The following is a 24,420-nucleotide window of genomic DNA, read 5'->3' on the forward strand; positions in this document are numbered from 1 at the left end:
TTCCTTGTTGTTTTATTTGGGTTTGCTGGATTGAACTGGCTTTAGACATTTGAGCCATCCTGTAAAAGTTGATTTAACAACACTTGAGCATTTTTGAATGCAGAATTTTCTTGAACAGAACCTGTTAAGATTTCCCCAAGGGGTCAGGATTGGGTTGTTCACAGGATGGTCCCAAAAAGGATGCTGTACTAGATCTGCTTCTGCTTGGCAGGACGCCAACATCAAGGAATCTTCCTGTCTGTTCTCACCTGCCTTAATGCAGTGTAGCCAAGGGCAACTGAAGTTTGTAGGTGAATGTAATATGTATGTTTTAGTTCTGCCTTGGGTTTTTCATTCATTTTTGGCAAATGCTCAATTGATTGCAATTATTTTAAGTGTAAAAAATACATTAAATCACATCATCCCTCAGAAGGACACTCACTATTTTTTAAAGGATCTTAGAACAGGCTGGTTTTTCATTCTAAGACTGAACTCTGCCTTCTGATACCAATTTCAGTATATGTGTCAGAACTCACATCTGAGAAGAGCTATAGTAAAGGAAAACATTTGCATAGCTGGACAAAGAGGGTTAGTATCCTTTGTTCTCAAAGTTTGAGTTAAGGTCTATGTTCTGTGGAACAGAAAAAGTGGCTCTAGTCATGTTTTGTTTAACTTAATTTTTCTCTAACATATTTCAGTCTTATTTTCTACATATGGCACCTTTTGTACAGATGACCACCTGCTCTTATAGCCTAAACCAGCTGTTTAACTATGTTGCATTGCTGAGATAAGATTTTTTTTTTTACTTCTCTCAAGTACTTATAGGTTTTAGCCTCTGATGCTCTTTAAAGTTCAAGTGCTTTTGAAGATAAGGCATATTGCAGATGCAGCATGTGATGGAATAAGTGAACATCGAATGCGCTTTACTATCTGTTTGATCTCTCTAGATGCTGATAATTGGTGGTGGCATTGCTGGGCTGGCTGCAGCAGGAGCTGCCAAAGCAATGGGAGTTATTGTCAGGGGATTTGATACCAGGTAGAGTACAAAAATATGGCTTAGAATCTAGAACGCTGCTTAAGACTTTATAAAGTATTCTGGTCAAAATTCTGCTCTGCTTCGCACTGAAGGGTGTCCATCAAAAACAATCTGCCAGGTTTGTACCACAGGAAAAGGAGTCTTAACTTGCAGAATTTTTACTTAATCTATTGCTAATTACCACAAATATCAAATTACTGATTTAGCTATTCAGGAAAAGAGAACATAATTAAAAAAAACAAAACAAAAACACTTGGATATGCTTTTTCTCTATTCCTCAGGCCCATGTTAAGCCAAACATCATCTTCTTCCTCCCTTCCTAGTGGCAACGTCCCTTGTTTTCCCTGCATGTTACATTCAGTCCATCCCAATCCCTTTGAGTACAGGGTCGTGTGCAACTGTTTCTGACCCACGCCTCACGGCTGCCCCTGCCCCAATGTGGGTCATCCCTGGGCTGCTGTCCCTCAGATACGGAATTCCCTTTGGCATGGAATGCCTGCTTCCAAGAGTGCCTCACCAGGTGCCTGTCCCCTCAGCACTCCATGTGTCTCTTTATATATCTCTTCACATCTCCTCCCCTAGCAGCTACTGCTCACGTATGTGAGCAGGGGTGCCACGTGCTGCTCTGGCAGCTTTTGGCGTGTGAGGGTGTTCACACGGGTTTCAGAGCTAGCTGGGACTGGATGGCACAGGGCAGTTCATGGCCTTCTGCTGCTCAGGTCACCTCTGCAGCCCCTGCCACCAAACCTTGTAATTTATACTCACACATGAACTGCTTAGGCACTCGTGTGTGTACTAATTGTGTGTTCATGGGTAAATTGATTGTGTGCTCATGGGTTAACACTGCAGTTTGTCCAGGATGCTGGTGGCTGCCTTTGCCACAAGGGCACGTTGCTAGCTCATGGTCCGTGTGGTATGCACAATGACCCCAGGTTTTTTTCTACAAAGCTAATTTTCAGTCATTGGTTCTAAGCCTGTACTGGTATGTGGTGTTACTCCTTCCCAGTTGCAGGTAAGGAGATACTGGTAAACAGATTTCTAGCTGGCATTCTGCTACAGATCCTGTATTCCTGCTAGCCAAATTGCTTCATATTTCAAGTTTCAAAAACTGGAAAACAAATCATAATAGTTTTGGACAGAAAACACTTATATCATTCAGTCCATTCCTTTACCAGTGTAATCCAATAACTACAGTGCCTTTTTATTTTGTTTGGCTAGTCAAGTTTGTGCCTCAAGCAACTGAACTTTTGTGGTTTGTCTCGCATCCTTTGGGATTCTATTCACCTGTAGTCAGGAAATGCCTTTTCCTTTTTATTCAGACAGTTATGTACAGGTGATTGGGCTCTGATTCTATATCAAAGTCTGGGGACTGTTCACCTGGCCCCCATCAAAATAAAATGGGATTGTGCACAAGAACAGCTGTTTCTCTGTGTATATGAGATTGAGTTGGGACCTTGATATTGGAGCAGTGATGAGTAGTATTGCAATCCTAACATACGTCGTTAATGAATATAATAGAATTATGGATTAACTACTGCAGTATCTACAGCAAAAAATGAAAACACTACAAAAATTCTTTAGTGATCCATATAGATTATAATATATGTTAACCCACAGCAGAGAAAATGTGCCATTTAATTGCTACAGAATTTATCATAAGTGGTTTATCCAAGGGAACAGCAACTCTCATTACTTAAGAAGGCAGGTAGGTTTTTCCAATTAAGTTATTAAATTGTATGCTTAGACATGTGTTAGGGACAGACTCTTTGAGCAGTGACTACTTAGCAAAACCAGCCTTTTTTAGTTTAGACTAACTTCAGTTTTTCTTTAGTAAAATAAACATTCAGGTAAGTATTTTCACATGTATGAAATTCATTTTAGTGATCAATTTATTTTTGAAATTTGTGTCTGAAATAAAAAGTTTAGAAGCTGCTGAGGTAAATGTGATATGTTGGCATAGCCTGATTTGCCCAGTGCTTATGAAAAACTGATTGTTGTCCTGTTTTTTAATGGATCTAGTTACAATGAGAGAGTCTGTTAACTACTGTTGTCTTGCCTCTGTTAATGTTGCAATAATTGTTTTTATAAAAATAGAAAAAAATATAATCCTATATCTGGCATCTCCATTATTTGTGCTTGGGCCTCCAGCACTGGAACAGCTGAAATTCCTTGGAGCAGAACCTCTAGAAGAAGATAACTGCTGAAACAGGAAAGGGTGTTGGAGGCTATACAAAAGAAATGTACCAAGAATATATTGAAGCAAACCTGGTATTATTTGCCAAACAGTGTAAAGAAGTGGATACCGATATTAGTACAGCTCTTGTTCCAGGTAAGATAGTGCTTGTAACTATTGGAGAGCCTAAACATGTGCCCCTATTAGTATAACATGCTTAATGAAATATGCATGTGTTTACATGTACTAAACACTATTAATGAGTAAAGGCTTCAAGATTAGGTTTTACTGCTTTTTTTTTTTCCAATGGCTTAGAGCATTTCCTTCTCTTTGCTAATGATTTCCCAGTAATTTTCAATTCAGACTCATTGTGATTAATATTTTATAGTTACTTCTGAAAGCACCTATGTATATTACATATCTCCCCATTTACCCTCTTTGTTTCTGGTAGGAATTATTAAACTTGTTTGGTTTGCTTTCTTAAACATGTAATTGGGGAAGAAAGCTCCAATTCTAATCGCCAAGTGGTGTGATGATGGAGTCAATGAAGGAATGATGAGTAATTATGGAGCTGAGGCTGGAGGTAAAGTAGAAATGACTCATCCTGCAGAACTTTACATTTACATGTAGATTATACATCAGCATTTAGAAACAACTGATGTGCAGAGAAAATACAAATAATGTCAGTGTTGCTCTAACAAATGAAAAAGTAATAGACGTTATAGTAATAGAGACTGTCTTTCCTTGAAGCCACTGCAAATGGCTTTTGGAATTTTTACCAATGTCTTGTGGAGTAATAAAGCAGAGTCTTTCATAAGTAATGAAAACAAAAATTGGAATGTTATCCAGACACCATTCCATCTTTTAATGTTTTATGTGTTGTGACTTTTATAGGCATGGTAACATAATTTTTAACAATGATATTCATAAATGCTTTTTAATTCATCCCTAGAGCTGCTTTACCAAGAACTGAGTGTCCAATTCCAAAGATAGAAAAAGAGAAAAAAATCAGTTTAGAGATTTGATTTCAATATTAAAAAGTGTTTTGTGTCACTGTTTTACAGTATGAATGGTAGATTTTAACAGATAACCATTAAGAGGATTACCATTTTTAGATGAAGACTCTGTTCAGGTGTGATCTGGAAAAGTCTAGTCATGCAGTGTATAATAGTAAGATGATATAAAAGTGCAATTATTTGTCTGCCATCAGATCATATGTTAGAGTATTGTCTGAACAGTTCAAGTTTTACCAGTTGTCGTATGTCTAAGATTTTTTTGAGTGTGTTTTTTTTTTTGAACAGTGCAGTCCTAAGTAGTGATATACCGAAGAAGATGGGAAGCCATTTTCAAAATGTGTGAAGATGTAATCAATCTTGAACTTTTCCTTTCATTACCTTGTCAGGGGTCAAATCTCCAACTTATTTCTTTAGTTAAATGGATATCTTCCATTCAAAAAGAAAAATTATTTTTGTGTAATGAACTGGTTCTAGCAGTTAAAACTCAATGAGAGACATCATAAAACTGATACCAAGTGTTCATAGACTTGCTGGCCTACACTGATGTTCTTCTAGGAGGGCCTAACATAGTCTCTTGATTTTTGCATCTTCAACTATGTGCTAAATTGATTGTCCAAACTATTTTATATGTGTAATGTTGGAGCCTGATTAAAGACAGCTAAGTTTGCATGATTCCCAACTCTACATTTAGCAGAGCTGAGAAGAAATTTGCTATCATAATAATCTCTTAATGAGATGTCCAGTTAATGAGAAAAGTCCAGTTATGCCTTTTTCTTTGGGGGAAGAAATATTTCTGCTAATTTTGTGTTGAAAATTTGAATTGAAATACTTAGATTTTTATGTAGACCTTGCAAATTTAAATACTCTCCTTATTGAACAGTTTCCAAGTATTTTGTTCAGGATCAGGTTGTATGTACCTGAGCAGATCTACTGTCACATATAATCAACAGTTTGGATATTGGTTGCTGCTTCTCCTCATGTGTGCTACGTAGACTACATGTCCCATGTTGCACTATGCTTGTGTCAGTGTAACAGTGGGCTTTAAGCACAGAGGATGTCTGCATGTATGCCATGGGGCTCAAAGGTTTGTTCAATCTATTAATTTAAATACCTGACTCATATAATGAAAAACTTATCCAAGTTGTGAGAGTTCTGTAGTGTGAAAACACTTCAAATACTATTGTGTGTGAGAGAAATCCTCTATGCACCTACTATTCTCTACCTTACTCTCTTCAGTAATAACTACAATGCTGCATTTTCCCCCTCTTTCTAGTACTGTCATTTGTTTTTTTTTTGTGAAGACACATAATTTGAAGCAATTAATAATGCTGTCATTTCAGCATGCAGGAATTTACCTGAGGAGGAAAAGTCTCTCATCAGGAACCAACTTGGGAACTGGGCTATAAAGCAATAGCAGAATATTTGCAGCTTTCACTGTCCTGCAGGTAATAGATACACACGTTGGTCTGCTCTGGAAAGCTAGGTGAAAAGAACAGCCTGGCTAAAAATGTTTCAATTTTACCTTGTATTGACTACTTCTGTGGTTGCCATACTTAACTGTCATGTCATGACTTGCTCCAGTGTGTATTGAAGCCAACATGTGTGGCTGCATATGGGATGAACTGGCAACTGCAATGTCCAGATGGCTATCTTGGAATGATGCAATGAAAGAAAGAAACAATAATTTAGGGTACAGTGTTCAAGATCAGAATTCAATATAAGTTGTTTTCAGAGCATGGCATTAGAATTCTTTTGTGGTGTTTTGATGTTCTGCGTTCATAATAATATGAAGGGATGTTAAAGAAACATGATCTTAATCCAGATGTACTTGCAAAGAATTTAAGTTTTGAAGGTATCTCTGTCTTCTTCCTTGGGATTGACTGGAGTGCAATTAATCTGTGAAACACATTGTGCAATGTGATTCTTATCAGACAATCATGAGGTGTTTTCAAAGTTGAAGAAGTAGTTGATTTCTTATTCTCAAAAATAAGCACCATATGGTTTTGTTACCAGTTCCCTGACTGGCCTCCCAGCTCATTTAGTCTCTGGCTTCCTGACAAAATTGCTGACTCCCTTTGGTCATGCATCAGAGTAAGCTATTACTTTTAAACAGAACCCTTAACTTGTAAAAGAAACCTTTAGTAACTCATGTCTGCAGTAATATGCAAATTTGATTTACTAGCATGTATAAAACAGACATCAGATCTGTGGAGAACATGTGAAAGTTTCCAACACATTAAAGCTTTGCAACTGTTTATTTTCCTTTCTCATCAGGGTGTGGTGAACACTGGTTACAAGGACTTGCCAAGTAGAATGGCTACTCAAGCCAGTAGCCTTTATTCCAATAACATCTTGAAATTATTAAAGCTGTTTCTCCTGAGAAAGAATATTTTCACTTTGAACAAGAGGATAATTTAGATTATGGGGTTATTGATCATGTCATTAGAAGAATTTTGGTAATGTAGGTGAGTTTCAACACTGCTTAAACATTTTTGATAAAAACATATAAAATGTGTTGTATGAAAGCAGTGATTTTTTTTAAAGTGAGTTTAGTCATTCAAGGAAACATTATCATTCAATGTCTACATGATAATGTGGTGAAGAAAATTTTTTACATGTTTCAAGCACTAAAATATGGGTCAAAAATTTTATAAAAACTTTGGTACTGTAAAATTACTGGTGTACTTGAAACTTGTGTTTTATAAGAAAGTGTTACTGCAAATAAGCCCATCTCCTGAGCTACTGAACTGTGCCTTAAGCAATATGATTTCAAGTGCTAGATAGTTTATGGACTCAAATCAGTATGTATTGAACAAAGGTGCTGACAAGTAGGAATAGGTGAGCTGTGTGTGATACTCAAAAGGACTTTGAGTAGTGCAAGTACTTCAAAGACGAAGTGGTTTGACACTTACTATGTCTTTGTGTCAAGGTCAGGAGAGGTAGAGCATTGTTGCTTATAAAGATACATTGGTTTTCTATTGAAACAAGCAGGGGTTTAGCCTCACAATATGAAACGTATTTCAACCCTGATATGACATCATTAGGCTATATCCTGTGTAGTCTCTGCTGTAATAGCAGTAGTCCTCATACCTTCCTACATCCTTTGGCCCCTTATTCTGTGAGGAGAAAAGGAACTAGATATACAGTTAAATCAGGAGGCAGCCTTAAGATCTGCGAAAACTGGTATTACTTGTATGTTGACTGCAATATTCTGTGTGCAAGACATTTCTCGAGATAGACTGATTCTTTTTCAGTTAAGTTTATTTTGGATGTAGTGAAGCGGAAGGCTTAATTTCTGTAGTCATGGTGAGTTGAAGATTGACAGGAATCCATATTTGCCTGCAGGTAGCATTGAACCAAAGTACAGTCATGCTAAACATTTAAATATTGGCAGACTGGAATTACTGTTTGGCTAAGAAAGCGTTTGTAAAGGGAAGCATATTCATGTTGAGCTTTTAAGAAATGTAGTCTAAGACTTAGGTAGGTTTTCTCGTTTAATGTTTGTTTTCTGGCCTTTTGTGTGTGTTTGAGTTTTTTGTATGTCTTTTTCTCCTCCAGTGTCAAGTGTATTACAACTGCAATATATCAGGCTAAATTAGGTGCAGTAAGAACACAAAGATGTTTTTTTACAACTGACTAAATTCAATGGCCGGTGCTATTTTACACACCGAGGGTTATCATAATCAGTCTGAGGTAAAAGCTAAATCTTAGTCTATTTACTCATGAGAATAATCCCACTAATTTCAGAAGGACAAATGGGTAACCATGACAGAACTTTGCATGAAGGGTCAGACCATAATATAATGAAAGGCAAGATACAGTAGGAATCCATCATAATGATTGTTTTGTTCTGCAACAGGAAGGTGCAAAGGGTTATTTCAATGACCCAAGAACAGCACCCCTTTCTATTAAAAAAGGCACAAGAACAGGAAGAGCCATACTCTTACAATCTAGGAAAATTATGACTACAGCTGGAGATTATATAAAAGGTACAAGAGAATTAATTTATATTTCTTGTTGCCAGTTTGGCATTTAAATGATAAGCCATGCTAGGAATAATTATGTAAAAATAAAATGAGCTCCTGAAAGGTAGTGTGGATTAACATTGAAAAGCAACAGGCAGTGGTGAGTCAGGGTTGCTAACATATCATGTTACTTTCCGATTGAATGAAAGGCTAAAAATTCAGCTTTTCAGGATCCTTGGTGAATCATTGTATACCTCTTGGTAACAAGAAACTTCTTCTGATATTAATTATGTATGAAATAAAGAGCCAATATGGTATAGGTTAGGGACCCAATCCAGGGCCAATTGAAATTAACATAGACTGTTCTCAAAAGCTTTTGGATCAGGGCCTGTATATACTGCAAAACTCCAGATGTCATTATCTGTGTTGAAATATATGTATGAAATGGAAAATGAATCATATAGCAAGGTTTTGATTATGTTGAATAATATTTTCCTCATAAACAAGATTGTTACGCTCTTTGCATTAACTGTCTTCTAAAAATAATAATAGAGTTAAAAAAGAGTAATGCCAATGATAACAGAAAAGGATACATATAGTATACCTTTTCAAGTGTTCACTACCTTCATTCAAGGTAAATGAGTAACAGTAGAAATATCTATTAGTTCAAGGAAAGCAATTTTTGGTGGTACAGAAAGTTGATTTTAAAGGAAGAAAAAGAGAAGGAAGTCTCTTTCACTTGGTGAACTATTCCATAACCAAGCTTTGTACAGCACCTGAAAGACCTATCGTACTGCCTCCTCCCAGAGTCACTGACTTAAAATGTTTTGTCCAAAGTATCATCCTTGTTTGAAGATGTATTTTCTTTGATTAATGTTAGGCAATTCGTATACAAGTTTAAGAGTTTTTATTAAAAAATTCCTAAAATGATAATCCAACTGAAAATTAAAATCCTGTGATCTCCAACAGTAAGATTGTGATATCTTTCTACATTGGGCTTTGTCTTGATTGGAGAAATTCATACTGTACAATGATTTGCTCAGAGCTTACTTGGGTATATTTAACAAAATATTGTGCAAGTGATGACAAAATAAGTCTCCAAGTAAAATATCATTACCTTGGATTAATGAAATGATCTAGTCTTTTCCTAAAGAGGGAAAAACATTTCCTTAAACCACCAACACATATGGTCAAAGAGACTAGTACTGGGAGCAATAATGTTTTCTCCCAAGGAAGTATTGTTGAACTCTTTGTGTGGTCTGCATCTTTTAACAATGTTCAGATGCTACACTGTGGTCTGTATTCGTACTAAAGCAGCAAAGGTTGTGAGAAGTCACTGGGGAATTTATGACATTTAATTTTGTTTTTTTGACAAACTATTTATCCATATTTGCCCAAGTGGAATATTTTTTTTTATTTAAGAAATTTAATTCGGCAGTTCCATATATATGTGCCAGATCCTGGGGTCCCCGCTTCATCCTTAGGTTGACAAAGATTCTATTATTCCAAAATTAGTTTTCTGGCAAAAACAATGTATACAAGTTATGCATGTAAAAGCATGTGCAGGAAATGCCTTCCACTGCCATGGTGTCAGTGACACAACTTCAGTGGAAGTAGGGTTTGGGTTCTACGCCTGTTTTTGTTTTGATTAATAAACAAAAGTGCTTTTTTTATTCTTCTGAGTGCATACTTTTTTCTTTATAGGTTTGGCAGGTACTTTAGGACTGATGCTTCTTTCTCCTAATCCTTCTTTTACTCAAATGGTGACCAGATTTGTTCTTGCTTGGAATAGTGGTTATCACACTACCCAGGGAGTCACACCTGGCCTCCATTTGCCTCTCATACCAGAAATTGTATTTAGTATTGCGAAGTCTGCTGATTTTTTGTCTTGTGTGCTTCATTATGTCAAATTTGAGTGCAATTTCATTAGGTGGGACCTACAGGAAGTCAAAACAAGGTTAATGACTTACCCAAAGTGAGTTACAAATGAGATTAGAATTTATGAGTTCCTGCCTCAAAACTTTTACTCCAGGCACTAAACAATGCCTTTTTCATCTTACTTAAATCCATGATGCATGTTCACACACAGAAATTTTACTGGCAACCAAAGGTTTATATAATGATCGCTGCTTGTAAATATAGGAATGCCAACATAAGCATTGGCTTTATGTTTATAACTGTTTTCTCTACAGTGCATATATATGTTTCTGTGCGTGATAAGATGACTGAAGAATAAAATCTTTAACAGAATTAATGGGAATAGTGAGAAGATGTGATGAGAAACCTTTGATGTCACCTCAGGTATGTGTGTCTATATCCTTTGCTTTTTCATCTGCATAGGGCAAGCTTCTTTCTGCATGGTCTTGTCCAAAAAGGAAGATGTCTCCAAAAAAAGGAGAATGTTTCTTCAGTTGATGAAACTACTAGGTTATATTTTCCAAAGATCATTGATTCAAGGGTAGCTAGGTTACTTTGCCTGACTGAGATACTACATGCATTTTCCACAATGTCGAAATACAAAGCTGCATGTGGGAATTTACAATCTAAGCAGCATCCTTCCTGAGTTAACAGTCAATTTCTTGGAGTAGAGCATTTTGCAGAGCAGATTTTCCTGATGTTTTCAGCTTTAAATTTCCATTTATGATGGAAAAATCATTTAAAAATTGTGTTCTGTTCTAAGCAAAGCAGAATGCAAGTGGAACTCAGTTTGGCTTTAAAAGCATTTTAATTCTAATTTATCTTTTTATAGAACTTTAGACAGAAGAACCTGCTCTTTTAATACAACTGCTTATGTACAGTATTGTGTGAGTAGTCTAGCTGTTTTGGTAGTAGAAGTCAGTTGCCACTTATTCAAGACCTTTGCTCTGAAAAAGCATTTCCTAGTACAATTGACTAATTTTTTCCCATATACCTATCTCTGATGTTCAATATGTTTAATGTTAGCTTTCTATGTTACTAATTGGGTGTCAAAATCAGTAACCTGATTTTTTAAAGTATTAAACTGCTACAACAGCTCCCAAAATCTCTTCATGCTGATCAGTTCTGTGAAAGAGGTGAAAAATAATTATTGACTTTTGGTCCATGAGGTTGAGTACTCAGATGTGGAAAACTTCAGATTACAAAAGTATCTGTGTCAGCAACTTGATGTCCAGAAGCAAACCTGTAACAAAAATGTTTGCACAGATGTGCACAGTGGAGAAGGATAGATTGTTAAGAGAAATTGATTCAAAGGGCTCATTGTAAATGGCCACAATCAAAGCATACTGTCATATTTTATTTTGATCACACTTGCACTGAGACTATCCCTCCACAGACAGGGTTTCCTGATGGAAACCTCTCTTAGAATCATAGAATGGTTTGGGTTGGAAGGGATGTTTAAAGGTCATCTAGTCCAACCCCCTGCAATGAGCAGGGACACCCTCAACGAGATCAGGTTGCTCGGAGACCCATTCAACCAGACCTTGAATGTTTCCATCTACCACCTCTCCGGGCAACCAGTGTTTCACCACCCTCATTGTCAAAAATTTCTTCCTTACATCTAGTCTAAATGTACCCTATTTTAGTTTATCACCCCTTGTCCTATTGCGACAGGCCCTGCTAAAAAGTCTGTCCCCGTCTTTCTCATAAGCCCCCTTTAAGTAGTTGAAAGGCTGCAAGAAGGTCTCCCTGGAGCCTTCTCTTTCCCAGGCTGAACAGCCCCAACTCAATCTTTTTCCATAGGAGAGGTGTTCCATCCCTCCGATCACTTTTTTTTTTTGTGGCCCTCCTCTGGACCCTCTCCAACACGTCCACGTCTGTCCTGTGCTGAGGACCCCCAGAGCTGGATGCAGTACTCCAGTTAGAACCCATCCTTCTGTTGTTAAGCTCTATCTAATGGACGATGAAAGGCTTTTGGCACTTACTGAAAAGATTATAAGGTAGCTTTTAAAACTCAAGACCAGGAAAAGCAGATAGATTAGTTAACAATCTAGAATGAAGTTCTGTAACTCTCGAGGAAAAACAAAGGTAGAATTTGATAGAATTAGTCCTAAAAACTAGCATAAACAGTCAACATAAAGTCCCTTCTAAGTAGAAAATGAAAAAAGTAAGTGAACATACCATATATAGTACCATAGCCATGCTAGAAGTTTAGGAAACAAGATGGATAAGGAAGGCCTGAGTTTGAGAGAGAATAAGGAATCCATTTAAAAAGAGCACAAATAGTTAATAAAATTTAAAATGTTCCCACTCAAAGGAAAACAAGGTAAAGTCCGACGCTGTATGGCAACTGAATTTGCAACTGGAACAAGCTGCAGAATACAAGATGACAGTTACACTAGGTTTTAACACAAGGGGATGTGCAGAGAAAGAAAGCGTAGTCATGGGAGATTTTACTTGCTAATTCTTACAGGGAAAATCTTATATTTCTGAACAGGTGGTTTCTTAATTACACCGAATGCTGGATATGTTCAAATGACCTGTTCCAGAATATGATTATCTCTGCCTTTTCCCTAAAGCAGTGTTTATAGGAGGATATGGTACCTCTCTATGGCATTGGACATAGCATTAAACAGGTTACTCAATGTTTTCTTCTGTTCAATAGTTAAGTAATCCAAAACTAGGAGGGTGGTCTTGGCTAGCAAAGCTAGTCATATGAGCAAGCAAAGAGCCTGACTCTGCCTGCAACATTAATGCTAGAAACAGCGAGGAATGAGGAGTATGTTCAGGATCAGACCCTCCAGGAAAACCATTCACTTATATGGGCAAATATTTGCCATCCCTCTTTATTAGATTATGGAATCTGTTATCCCTAGGGCCAGGGAAACAATTTTATAGCCTTTTTGTTTTCTACTGCCCTTATTTGAGCATATTCCTTTGACTGTGCTGTGTTTCATTCAGGAGAAAACAGTTTGCATTTCCAGTTCCGCAACAGTCGATTACAAAGCAGCAACACATTCATTAAAGCTTAATTCATTTGCAAGTAGCAATCTGTATCTAGTTTAGATTGTAAGTATGTCAGGAGAGAGACCATATTTACTTGTATTTGCTATTCTGCATTCCACCTCCAGATGCATGTGTTGTTCAAAACTTATTAAAACTGAGCTATTCTTATTAGAGGTAGAATCTAATTGGCAATTATCTTTAGTAAAGACAGAGAAAGGAAGTATTTTGGGAAGAAAAAATCTGATAGTAATCAGACCTGAACTGGTTCTCTTACCTGCCCTTAAGGCTTCCTACATCCCAGAAAAATGTTCAGCACTAAATCTGGAAGAAATGAGGTGTTGGATTTCATTAATTCTTTAAAGTTTTTTAAACAATACCATCACTGGAGAGAAATCTGATGGATGTCCTGGAACTTATCAGAAGGTTACATGGCAGTCAATACATAGTAACAGCTTATTTTCCAAATGGTTGTTTCACAGTTAGTTTTACATTGGAACCCCATTCTTTGAAATGATATTGTATTACTATACTAGAATAGCTCATATGTGTATTAAAAGAATAAAGTAAAACATTTTCCTCTGTGCTATAATACACAGAAGGAATAGATCAGTAAAATCTTAAAAGTAATAAATGTTAAAGTCTGACAGAACTCAGACTGAACTGGATGCAGTAGCAGATATTTTCAGTTTATATTCTGCATATGAATAAAGGAGACTAATTCCTGCACTTAGATTTTTACCTGTTTCATTATGAGGAAGGACCAGATTAATAATTAGCTAAACACTGCACCGACATTCTAGGCTGCACTGTTGCTTCTTAAAGATAAGGTGTAAAATCACTGAAGCTAATATTATTTTTTTTCCAGTTGTCTTACCAGTGAGTACTTGAGATGTGTTCTGGGAAGTTTGTTTTGTTGCTTCTTGTTATGTTGCATCTTTTCCACAGGCCATAGTGCAAGCCACATCAATACAATCGTACAGCTATACTGTTTAACCCCAGATCTCCTCAGGATACCGTACCTATAAACTTGCTCCATCTTAGCATTGTTAATATCCTTGTATGACAGTTTCCCTTCTGTCAGACTTAAATCTTTGGACTTGGACTTCTGAAAAGCCCCTAAATATTTCCTTAAGATACCAGCCAATGCATGGTCTTTGGCCTTTTCAAATACTGTAAGAATGCTGTCGAATGGCTATGTTTGTCTGTTAGTTATGATTTGAGCATTATGGTTTTTCTGACTATGTTATTTTGGATCATACTTTCAAGTTATTCAGTGATACAGGTTAAAAGAAAATTTATTTGAAATTAAGTCACCATATGCTCTTTAAATATCTGAAGGAAATGAGGTCATATAGGAATTTCAAAGTATTTTTTATATCAAAACATCTAAAATAAAAATGAGAGAATCAGGACCTCATATTTAGCTTGACAAAATATACTTTCACCCATAAAGAATACAATGGCTAAAACAGTTTTAAATTTGTCTAGTACAGGGCAAATGTAGCAAAGGCATAATATCTTTCAGCTTGAACTAATGCGATAAGTATTTTTCTCTTGGGATAGTGTATTAAAAAATAAGCCTGAAAACAATAAAGAATAAGGCAGTAATTGTGGCATTGTAGACTAATATTAGAAAACAATACATCAGTGTTGATGATAATTGAAAACATGTACTCAAATATATGTCAATGGATCCTGGAGCTAAGTTGCTGGGATGACAATTATGTTCATGGTTGCTTGGTGGATTGGTGTCAAAAAGAAATACAGAAACCAGAAAATGGGAAGGGAGGAATGTTCAGAAATCGTGTAATCAGAAATGAATATTCGCTTGCATTGATAAAGAAGAAATCTTTCCCATCTTTAAAGATAAACTCTTGATTCTCAGTCCTCTTGGAGATTTTAAAAGCCTTTCGGTGCCTTTATATTCCTTTACAAACAGTAAGGCTTGAAGTACAGCAATACTACATGTTCATTTTTTTCTTTATTTTTTCAGCTGATGTATTTCAGCTCAGTTGTGTGCTGTGCAGGAGTACTAGTGAGAACACTTCAGGATTTGGGAATGCCCCGGTATGATTTGGGTGTCAGAGGTTTAGGAGCAAGCAGCAGCCGGAGCGCCAAATCCTCACCAGAAGTGCTTGCAACAGATGTTTATAGCCCTGGCTCTGGGTGGCATGATGGGTGTGTACTCTTATTATAGAGTATATGTGCTCAATTCGCAGCATCCTTGTTAAGTCTTATTAACTAATTTACTATTCTTTGAATGCATAGGAAAATATATTATGAAAGTATATGAATTCCTAAAGGTGGTACTCTTAACTAAGGGGGGAGTATAAGCTGGGGTGGAAGATCATAATTGCTGATAAAAAGCTCAAGTTTTGTCAAAGTTGAAAATGTTGCTTTGCAATGAAAAATCAATGTTTCAAAAAGCACTGAAATCATTAAACATTTTTGGCACTTCCCATTTATTTTCTCAACTGAAACAATTTTGCTATGAATCTACCAACTGCCTCAGTTGATCTGAATTAGAATATATTAATTTGCAGGAAAAGAAATATTTGAAAAAATTAATTTCATTTTAATGCTGATTCTCTAAGGAGAATTTTGTATCTGATACTATGGAGGCCAATAGAAATTCTCAAAGATTGAGGCTGAAACTTGGTAAGAGAGAAGAGGGGGAAGGTACTACTTTGCCAGTTTGTCACTTAGATTGTGGCAGTCTTCTAATGCATCAAGAGGCATTTTGCCTGCCTTGATTCTCTGCAGGCAAAATGTGTTTGGAAGTTCTGGCGGGTGCATCCACACAACTCTCTCACATATTTAAGAAACAGTGGCTTCAAAAGAGCTGTTCTGGCATTGTTTCTTACAAGTTGTGGTCCCAAAATGTTCTAGCAATGTATTTTTGGAAAAGACTTAAATTAGGTTAAAATTTCCTATAACTATTATATTTCTATTTCATTGTATGAAAAGGAGAACAGCATTAAAAAGTAAATAGTCCTTTCTTGCTCAATGGTCTGTTTATGCTTTGAGTATGAAACACAATGTAGTATTTTATTTTGGATCTAAATCATTTAATTTTGCAGGTCTTACCATTGCAAAATGAATTGAAATCTCTGACATTCCTCAGCTTGTAGCTACAATTTCAGTCCAGTTGGTTTGGCAGCAGCAGCTCTTACATGTATTGCCAAGTACATGATTGAATATCCACACCTTGATGTTCATCCTTCTGCCAAGGTTCTCAAAATTGTGGCGTATTTGGGCACTATATTGGGGTGTAGCTTTCAGTGATTCTTTAGTGACTTATGGAAAACTGTTGGGTGCTTTTTACTTTAGTCTGTCTTATGAAATTTAGGATGAAGTTCACTAGAGGCCCTTTTTTGTTTTTCTCAAAATACAGTTGAATCCTAGGAGTTGGGAGCTAATTCTTTTAGATCCTTTGTGAGGGAAGGGAATTAGCCTTATACAACTTAGCTTAACAAATCTGATAGGACTAGAACACAAGGAGGAGGAGGTTAATGACTTTGTCTTTTGTGTTGATTAAGAGAGATGCTGATGTTGGTCTCAAGGATTTCTTTTGCTGGATTTGCTAGAGAGTATGTGTTTGTTTACAGTCTGACTTAAATTCCATACAGCATTACTGCTAAGATTCTGATGTGAATGACTAGCTAGAGGAATTATAGTAAGAGATCTTTTAGGTCCTTATATATAAATTATTTCCTACTGTGATGATATACCACTGTTGAAGCTTTGTGTTCTGAATAATTACTGTGTCCTATTTGCTACTACAAAGCAATCAGATCAACCCGCTTTTTGTTTTCCCCTAATTAACAAGGCTGAAATAGAAGAAGTCACGGAATATAACAGGAGCTGAAGCACTTCTATTTCTGAGAATTCTTTTCAAAAAAATTACCAAGTTTTTTTGTCTTGTATCTGCAATAGGTGGATCTTTCTTCCAACTAAACTGATTTCCAAGGAGTCCAGCGTCTTTGGTGTTTTTATTCTGTATCTGCAGCCTGTCTTAATTTCTATTGCCTTAGCATTAAAAATATTTAAGTGCTAAAGTGAATACAGTGTTAGAGCAGCCATGCTCACTTCCAGATTTGCTGAACTCAGCACCATTTCTACTTGGGCACCACCAGCTGAATGCTGGCTTGCTGACAGCATCCGTGGCTAGTATGATAATTTTTACACAGGATCCAAGCTACGCCCCTGGATTAGTGTGCGGTCTTGGTGTCACAGGACTCCTCAATTCTGGTAATAGTATCAAGAGAGCAATTCTTCAACCTCCTCATTGCAAATAAATGTAAGGTTTTTGCACACACATCCAGCATTTGCTGAATGCTAGCCACAATGCAATCTTACATGTCAGATGAAAAATTTGGCATAAATTATGAGGAATCAACAAAGCACTCTGCAGAATGTTTATCTAGCCTTATAGAAATTCTGTAACAAGTCTGCAAGACCCTGCAGGATCCCACAAACCACACTGTAGAGATCCAAAACTTTTTAGCCAACAGCAGTACTTGTAAAATAAGCTGTGGATGTTTATCTAGTCAGATGTATATGTAATCCTAGCCATTGCTGTAACTGTGGACTAGTTTTGGAAAGAAATAAGAGAGTAAGGGTCTTGTCCTGCAAAATAACAAATGATTTCAGCTGCTATTATGCCTGTATAATCTTTTAGCAAAAATTCTAAAGGCCTATCATAATGATCATAGGTAACAATTTTCTCCTAACTGGGTGGCTTGAATGAACTTTTATTTGCTTTTTTTAAACTTATTTAATATTTCAGGAATTAGATCATTTCTTGAAATATTAATTTAATTTTTCTTTTCCTTATGTGTTTACTAAATTGCAGGGGCTGACACTGACAGCTGTAGGTGAAGCAGATATGCCTGTTACTAAAATACCAAATATTCTGGATGAGCCTTGTATGCAGAAGGATTTCTTACCGACAACAGTCGTGACAATTGTGGGTGCCTTGATTGGCTCCTCTGGATGGAGCTACCCTGTCATGCATTGTGCGTGTAGTAAGGAAATACCACTAGTTTGTCCCCTTTTCTGTGTGAAATAAGACTTTGGAAACTTTTAGAAATAAGATATTGCAGGAGACTGGATGACTGGACTGGCTCCCTGAAAGAATTTTGCTCATATTTGTATTAAATATTAAAAAGTTATGATAACTGCATAGATGTTTGGTAGGTTTTTTTAGAATTGAGATTTGGCAAATGAACTCCTTAAATGCCAAAGACAGCAAAAAAATCAAAATATCTCTGGGCTGCATGATGTGGAGCTGTATAGAGATATCCAGCTAACTCAAGGATTGCAAGCAGTATCTAAGTGCTAGGAGAGCCCTTCCTCATTTTTACCCTGCTTTTTAGTGGCTCAAGCACTTTTTAACCCATAGCTCAAGCACTTCCATGTGGCACTTCACTGAACAGTGTAAACATGCTAACAGTTCAATTCCAGCTGGTCACAGGCATGGTGGACTGGGCATTGACTGGCACTCACATGTCAGCATGGAGGTTAAATTAGTGGCCTCGAGACAGCTGATTCCTTCAGATCAGAGTGGTGGTCGTATACCATGAGAGAACTTGCATATCTTTGCCTGAGTTCTAGCCATTCTGTATGTAAACAGTTCCTAGTACACTAAATTTGGCAATTGAATTTTAAAAACAACTAGGAAAAGCAGTAACAGCAATGTGATTTACTTGTAAAACCAACAATGTAAGTTAATATTTTATAAAACACTGAATAGCCTTCACTGAAGGATCTCACCCAGCAACTGACTTTGAGGAAATGGGAAATGTGCTGTTTCATAACAAGCAAGATGGGAGATATTATTTAAACAAAGAACATCTTTGTTTTGCTAGGGAAAAATGTTAAGGTAATTTAGGGAGGAGAAGAAAAATTGTTTTAGAAGGCTGAAAAACAAGGTTTTCTCAAAGTTGCATCTGAAAAACTGTTTGAAATGTGGGATTTTTATGCCAAGTGGGATGCTGAAGCTTTTTAAAAAAAAAAAAGGCAATGCAATACTGAACTGTTGAACCATTGCTGTATCAGCTTCACAGCTTGTTAAAGTAAACTTTAATGAGCTGAAGAATAATGTGGTCTGCCTTCCCAAACAAACTACATGGGAATTTACAGCAGATGAACTATTTATTTTGGGTTTCTTTTAATGGACTTGGAACTGTTGTTTTGACCAATATGCTCATTTAATATGTTCACATTTAGGCCATGATCGGATCTTTGCCAAATGTCATTTTTGGGTGGATATGGCACAGCATCTGTAACAGGAAGGAAACCTATGGAAAATGTTGGAACTTGCACTGAAGCTGGATTAGGCCAAGCTATTGAAATAATAAAGGAGTCTAACTCTATTATTACCCTGGGTGAGAGTTCAGATATTCGTTGTTCAACTACTCAGTAGGCTTTTCAAGCTACCTTGGGTCTTGCATAATCTGCATATTTCACTATTTGCTGTCACTTTAATCAAACTCTGGTTTCCACTTCCTTTGAATCTATCCAATTCATGCTTGTTATCCCAATACTAAAATTGTTAAATACCTCTTCTCTCCTTATATGCCACCTGTGTCTCATGTGATGTAGGCAGTCATTCCTGCCTGGGCATTGCCCATAAATACAGACCTCTACAATCATTAGTGAACTTCATGCCTAATCATCTCTGTTCTTATGTATACGCTGTGCTTTCTCCGAAGCCGGAGTGTTCTGAGCTCTCCAGCAGAGTACCATTTTTCTTTACCTTGAAAGCTGTTCTAAGCCTGAAGAGTCATTTACTTGTAGACTACCTGAGTGCACACTATCAAAACATTGCCCAGCTTCACCTTGACAAGTCTACTCTTCTATCTTTGCTTTTATCCCTGTTTTTAAGTGTTTTAGGGCACAGATTTTGCTTGCTAGTCTGCTGCAGACTAGTGCTGAGTAGTAACTGTTACTTTAGTGATGTATAAATATGCAGAAGACTTGAAATTTTGCGTTAGAGACATTAAAAATACAATATAAGCTAAGAAGGGGGTTATAATAAATGTTTGGTCACAAAATACAAGGCTGTATTTCTTCTTAGTTTTGTTTGTATTTCAAACTATGTTTGCAGTGAAACCTTTTGTTCAGATGTATTCAAAAAGTACATTTTTGTGACTCAGTGCTTACTTGTCACCAGTAAACCCGTTTAATACAGTGTCCTGCATGTATGTGACCTTAATGAAAGCTGAATGCTTCCTGATGTAGTGAATTACAACCATAATTAATGTTATAGTTCTAATGAAAAACATTGGTTAACTAGAAATATCACACTTGATAATACAGCATACATCTTGGCAGTATTACTGTTCTCATTCTTTTGTAAGAAGAATGCCCTTTTGCCCTACAGCATAGGACAAAAGGGTTCATCAGGCCCTAGACCTAAGACTACACTAATCTTAATTTCCTCAGGTTTATGCCATTTATCATATCCTGGAATTTTGAGGTTTTACTATTGATGAATATTCCAGCTATGAGGTAAGTCAGATCTGCTCTTTATGATTAGACCTTAATGAACAATGCCTCACTTTATATCTGTGAAGTCCGCTGGGAGGTGTTTTTTTTCTCATCTTAAAAAATAATGAAAGCCTTTAGCGTAGAGTTTGGGGTAGTGGAAATACAAAGAATTTGGGCACAAACATTAAATGGAATTTTTTTTTTTTACCCTTTGAATAGTACTGCTTTATAGCAAAGAAATATGAGATGAAGTTACTGAAGTTACTTCACTGGGCCTCCCTCTTTGTGTTAGTTCTCATAAAATAAAAATTCTCTTGCTTTTCCTAAAAATGGGTAACACGGCACTGCCAAGATTTATGCAGGGTAATCAGCTATTCGGTCTGAGATTTCTATAAGAATCGCAAACTTTGGCCAACATTCACTTTCAATTTGCAACAATAACAAAGTTTGTCATGATTATTTTAGAAGAGTTTAATTTCTGTAGGATAACTATGCATGGAAAATACTAACAGAGATCAGGAACCATTCAGTTTGCACACATCTCATCTAGAGGACAGCAGAGCCACTGAGTTGAAATGTGCCAGCTAATCATTCTTTCGTTATAACAAATGGCAGAAAGTTACAGTATTCTACGAATGCATGTGAACAAAAGACTATGGTTCCAAATATGTAGGAGAAAATCCTGAAATAAAACAGTTTTTAGGCACTGGATTGCCTGAAGCTATTGAGCTGATCTGTTTTGCACCTCTGCTGAAACCTGAGGTGAGGCCTAGGTCTTCTCTCCCCAAAGTTACGAGTGTTAGCAGCACTGTATATACCTACAGTTGTAATCAAGCAGACTTCTCCAGCTGACCCAAGAATACAGTTGGCTTCTTTCAAATGCAGCTGCATGCAGCGCTTAGCCAAATGGATGGGTCATCATGATGAGGGGCCTCTGAAAGGAAAGGGATATGGAAAAAAAGGAAGGGAACTGCCAAAGTGCCTCCCCCAGCAGAGCAGGCTGCTGTAAAGAGTAATGTTAAGTGCTGTTTTTGTATAGTCACATTAAAAAATCCAACAGCAAACACTCAAAGTCCTAGAAATTTGTTATTAGTCAAGATGTTTATATACTCTTCCCCTGAAGATTAAAGAAACTATTTTTAAAAGGGTCAGAGGCTTTATTTGCAATGAAATAGTGAATTCCAAATAGAATGCTGCAGTGTTAAACGCGCGCGCACACACACACGCAATCCATGTTCAGGGTGTTAATGATTTGTGGTTTTAATCTTCATTCACTTAGTTGTCTCTTTTGGATTATTTTTTATCTGTATAAGTCTTAAGTTTGTGAGGATAGCAAATCTTTCCTAATATATTCCACACTGTATAAGTAAGGAAGGCCATAACAGCTGTGATCACTTCTTTGGAGTTGTATATGATCTGTAGCATCAGAAGGAAAGGCAAAAATGCCTTTATACTGTCTCTAGGCCTTCTCCCTCCTTCTCAGGTTGCCAACTATTAAACCAGAGACTGTGTAGGCCACTGACAGGTGGGGATCCGGTAATTTCAACAGCACCTTTTCGGATCTTTGTATCACCTTGCGCTGGCCGTATTTCCTTCACATAAGAATTCTTCACTGCTTTATCTGTTTTAGAGCTGCTTTGCATCACTGGACCAAGCTTAATGGATGGGAGTCAAACTATATGATTTTGTTCCAAGCAAATATGCAGGTGATAGCTTATAAAGGAAGGTTTGCAAGCTAAATGGGATCTTGAATTACTGCCTCTGAGAAGATTCCATGTCAAATTTCTTCAGCTGACAATCTTAAAATGTTTCTGACTCGCTGTCCATCCTATAAACTCAGTCTGGAAAGGCAAGATGATGTGTCTACTTTTCATAAATGTCTGAAATAGGTGTAGCTTCATTACTGTAAGTGAGGCTGATCTGCTTGCATTGTCATATCTGAAGTTGTAAGTTTGTCGACATATTTGCATGCATTTTAGGAACTTAGAAACAGCAGGGGAAACACATTTCTGTATTAGACTGCTTTTATTCCCCTCTTTGCTCAAAGTAGACCTATGGTTGTCTTGCACCTGGAGGCTGTTCTCCATGTAACAGTACACTAAATTCCTTTGGCTCATGCATCTGAGTCACTTGGAGGGCTGTTGCAGAAGATATAAAAATGGTACAGCCAGAACATCCTTGCCTTCTCTGGTTGCCAGGCTCCTGGGAGGCATGGCCTGCCCTGTGGTTAAAAAGGTTAAGAGGAATGGAAGCTGGAATGTGATGCTGATTTTAATAAGGGCTCTAGGAGGCTGAACAGATGTACAGACCAATAAGCTTGACTTTACTGGGCAAACTGTGAACAACTTTAAAAAAAATAATAAAAGAATTGATAGGCACATAGGTATGTTTGACAGAGGAATCACTGGTGCTTTTGCAGATGTCACATTTCACAAACCCATTAAGAGTTCCTTTGGGGGGTTCAGTGAGCATGAGGATAAGGGTGATCTAGTTGATACTGCTGGTGCTTCAGCTCTAAAGTAAGCCCCATTTCTTTATCAGTAGAGTTACTCCAGAAATACACCATTTGTGAGCACTGTGGCTAGAGGTTTTAGGACTTATTAACCATTTTCAGAGCTATGTTCTACCATCTTAACCCAAGCTGTGGAATCTCTTGGACTGCTAAAATGTTAATTCCTGGACCTACAATGGATTGTGTGTAAATGGAGTCCTTCTTGCATGCAGAGCCACGGAACTGAGGAACTGAGCAGAATGGAGAGTGTAGATTTGGATTGTGAGTAGTACTGAAATGAACGACATAGTATAACATAATGGACATCATCCTCAGATTCCACATATGTGCTCTATTTAGTGACCTCACAAGGGCCTTGCATAAGACTGCCTCTTAAATCTTAGGAGTATTTATTTTCATGATATCTTAGAGAAGGCACAAAATATTTTTAATAGTTTTCATTAGCATGTGTAACTGCCAAGATTCGATTCTAGGTTTGAACACTAACAGATGGAACCTAATTTTTTTCATTCAGATGAAACAACAAACTGTCATCGTTTATTGTATGCTTGATTAATGTGCTTTGGTGTTGTCTTGATAACTTGAAGCAGTGGCTTTTCCTTTCATAATAACACATTTTGTAATATATTTCCTTTTTGTCTCAGATACAGACTTGGCTCTGGTCGCTGGTGCAAATGACACCGTAAACTCAGCAGCACAGGAAGATCCCAATTCTATTATCACTGGCATGCCAATACTGGAAATCTGGAAAGCAAAAAAAGGTACTAAAAAACAGTGACAGAGTTCAGTACAGTGTTAGTTGTACGTTCATTTCTCACAAGAAAATTGCCAACATGTAGAGAGAAAAACAAGAAATGTCTTTTCTAAATCAGTGTCTCGGAAGATGAATACATACACAGGCACATGTTTAACTGAAAATGGCTGCTGCCTATACAGAGAGGGCAGAACTTTGCAGGGGTTTCTTAGAAAAAGAAATCCTGGCCATTTCCATAGGACCATCTGTATGTTGGAACAGCAACAGTATCGCACGTTACCTTGCTTGCTTAAATCTACTGTGTTAATTTTCATGCATTTCAAAAGATTCAAGTTTTCTTGTTTCTTACTCTGTTATATTTTTTTCAATGATTCTATGTTGTATTTTTTGACAACACAGTCATGACATAAAAGAACGCAAGCATTTTGGTACTTTTAACTGACATAGGTATGCAGATTGAAGCCAATATTCTAAATACTTAGACATGTGTGAGGTTAAAAGAGGAAGTAGTGTGATCCAACTGCTTCAAGTAGACTGAGGTGCTTTACATTATGTTTCTGAAAATTGC

The 24,420-nt window shown here is 36.9% G+C and overlaps 1 protein-coding gene across 1 annotated transcript; it reads left to right on the top strand.

The window, feature by feature from the left end:
- Positions 1–579: 579 nt before the first annotated feature.
- On the top strand, positions 580–23,876 carry LOC309409027 (NAD(P) transhydrogenase, mitochondrial-like; the record flags this gene model as incomplete). The annotated part of the gene is given in 9 exon segments (XM_082005067.1): positions 580–1,015; positions 3,156–3,210; positions 3,212–3,349; positions 3,690–3,810; positions 3,813–3,814; positions 6,479–6,563; positions 6,566–6,660; positions 17,948–18,119; positions 23,743–23,876. Coding segments are annotated over 9 exon segments (891 nt in total). The 5' UTR covers positions 580–926.
- Between the last annotated feature and the right edge of the window lie 544 nt (positions 23,877–24,420).

The sequence above is a fragment of the Phaethon aethereus genome (assembly GCF_964289735.1).
Source record: "Phaethon aethereus genome assembly, chromosome: 12".
Taxonomy (NCBI): Eukaryota; Metazoa; Chordata; class Aves; order Phaethontiformes; family Phaethontidae; genus Phaethon; species Phaethon aethereus.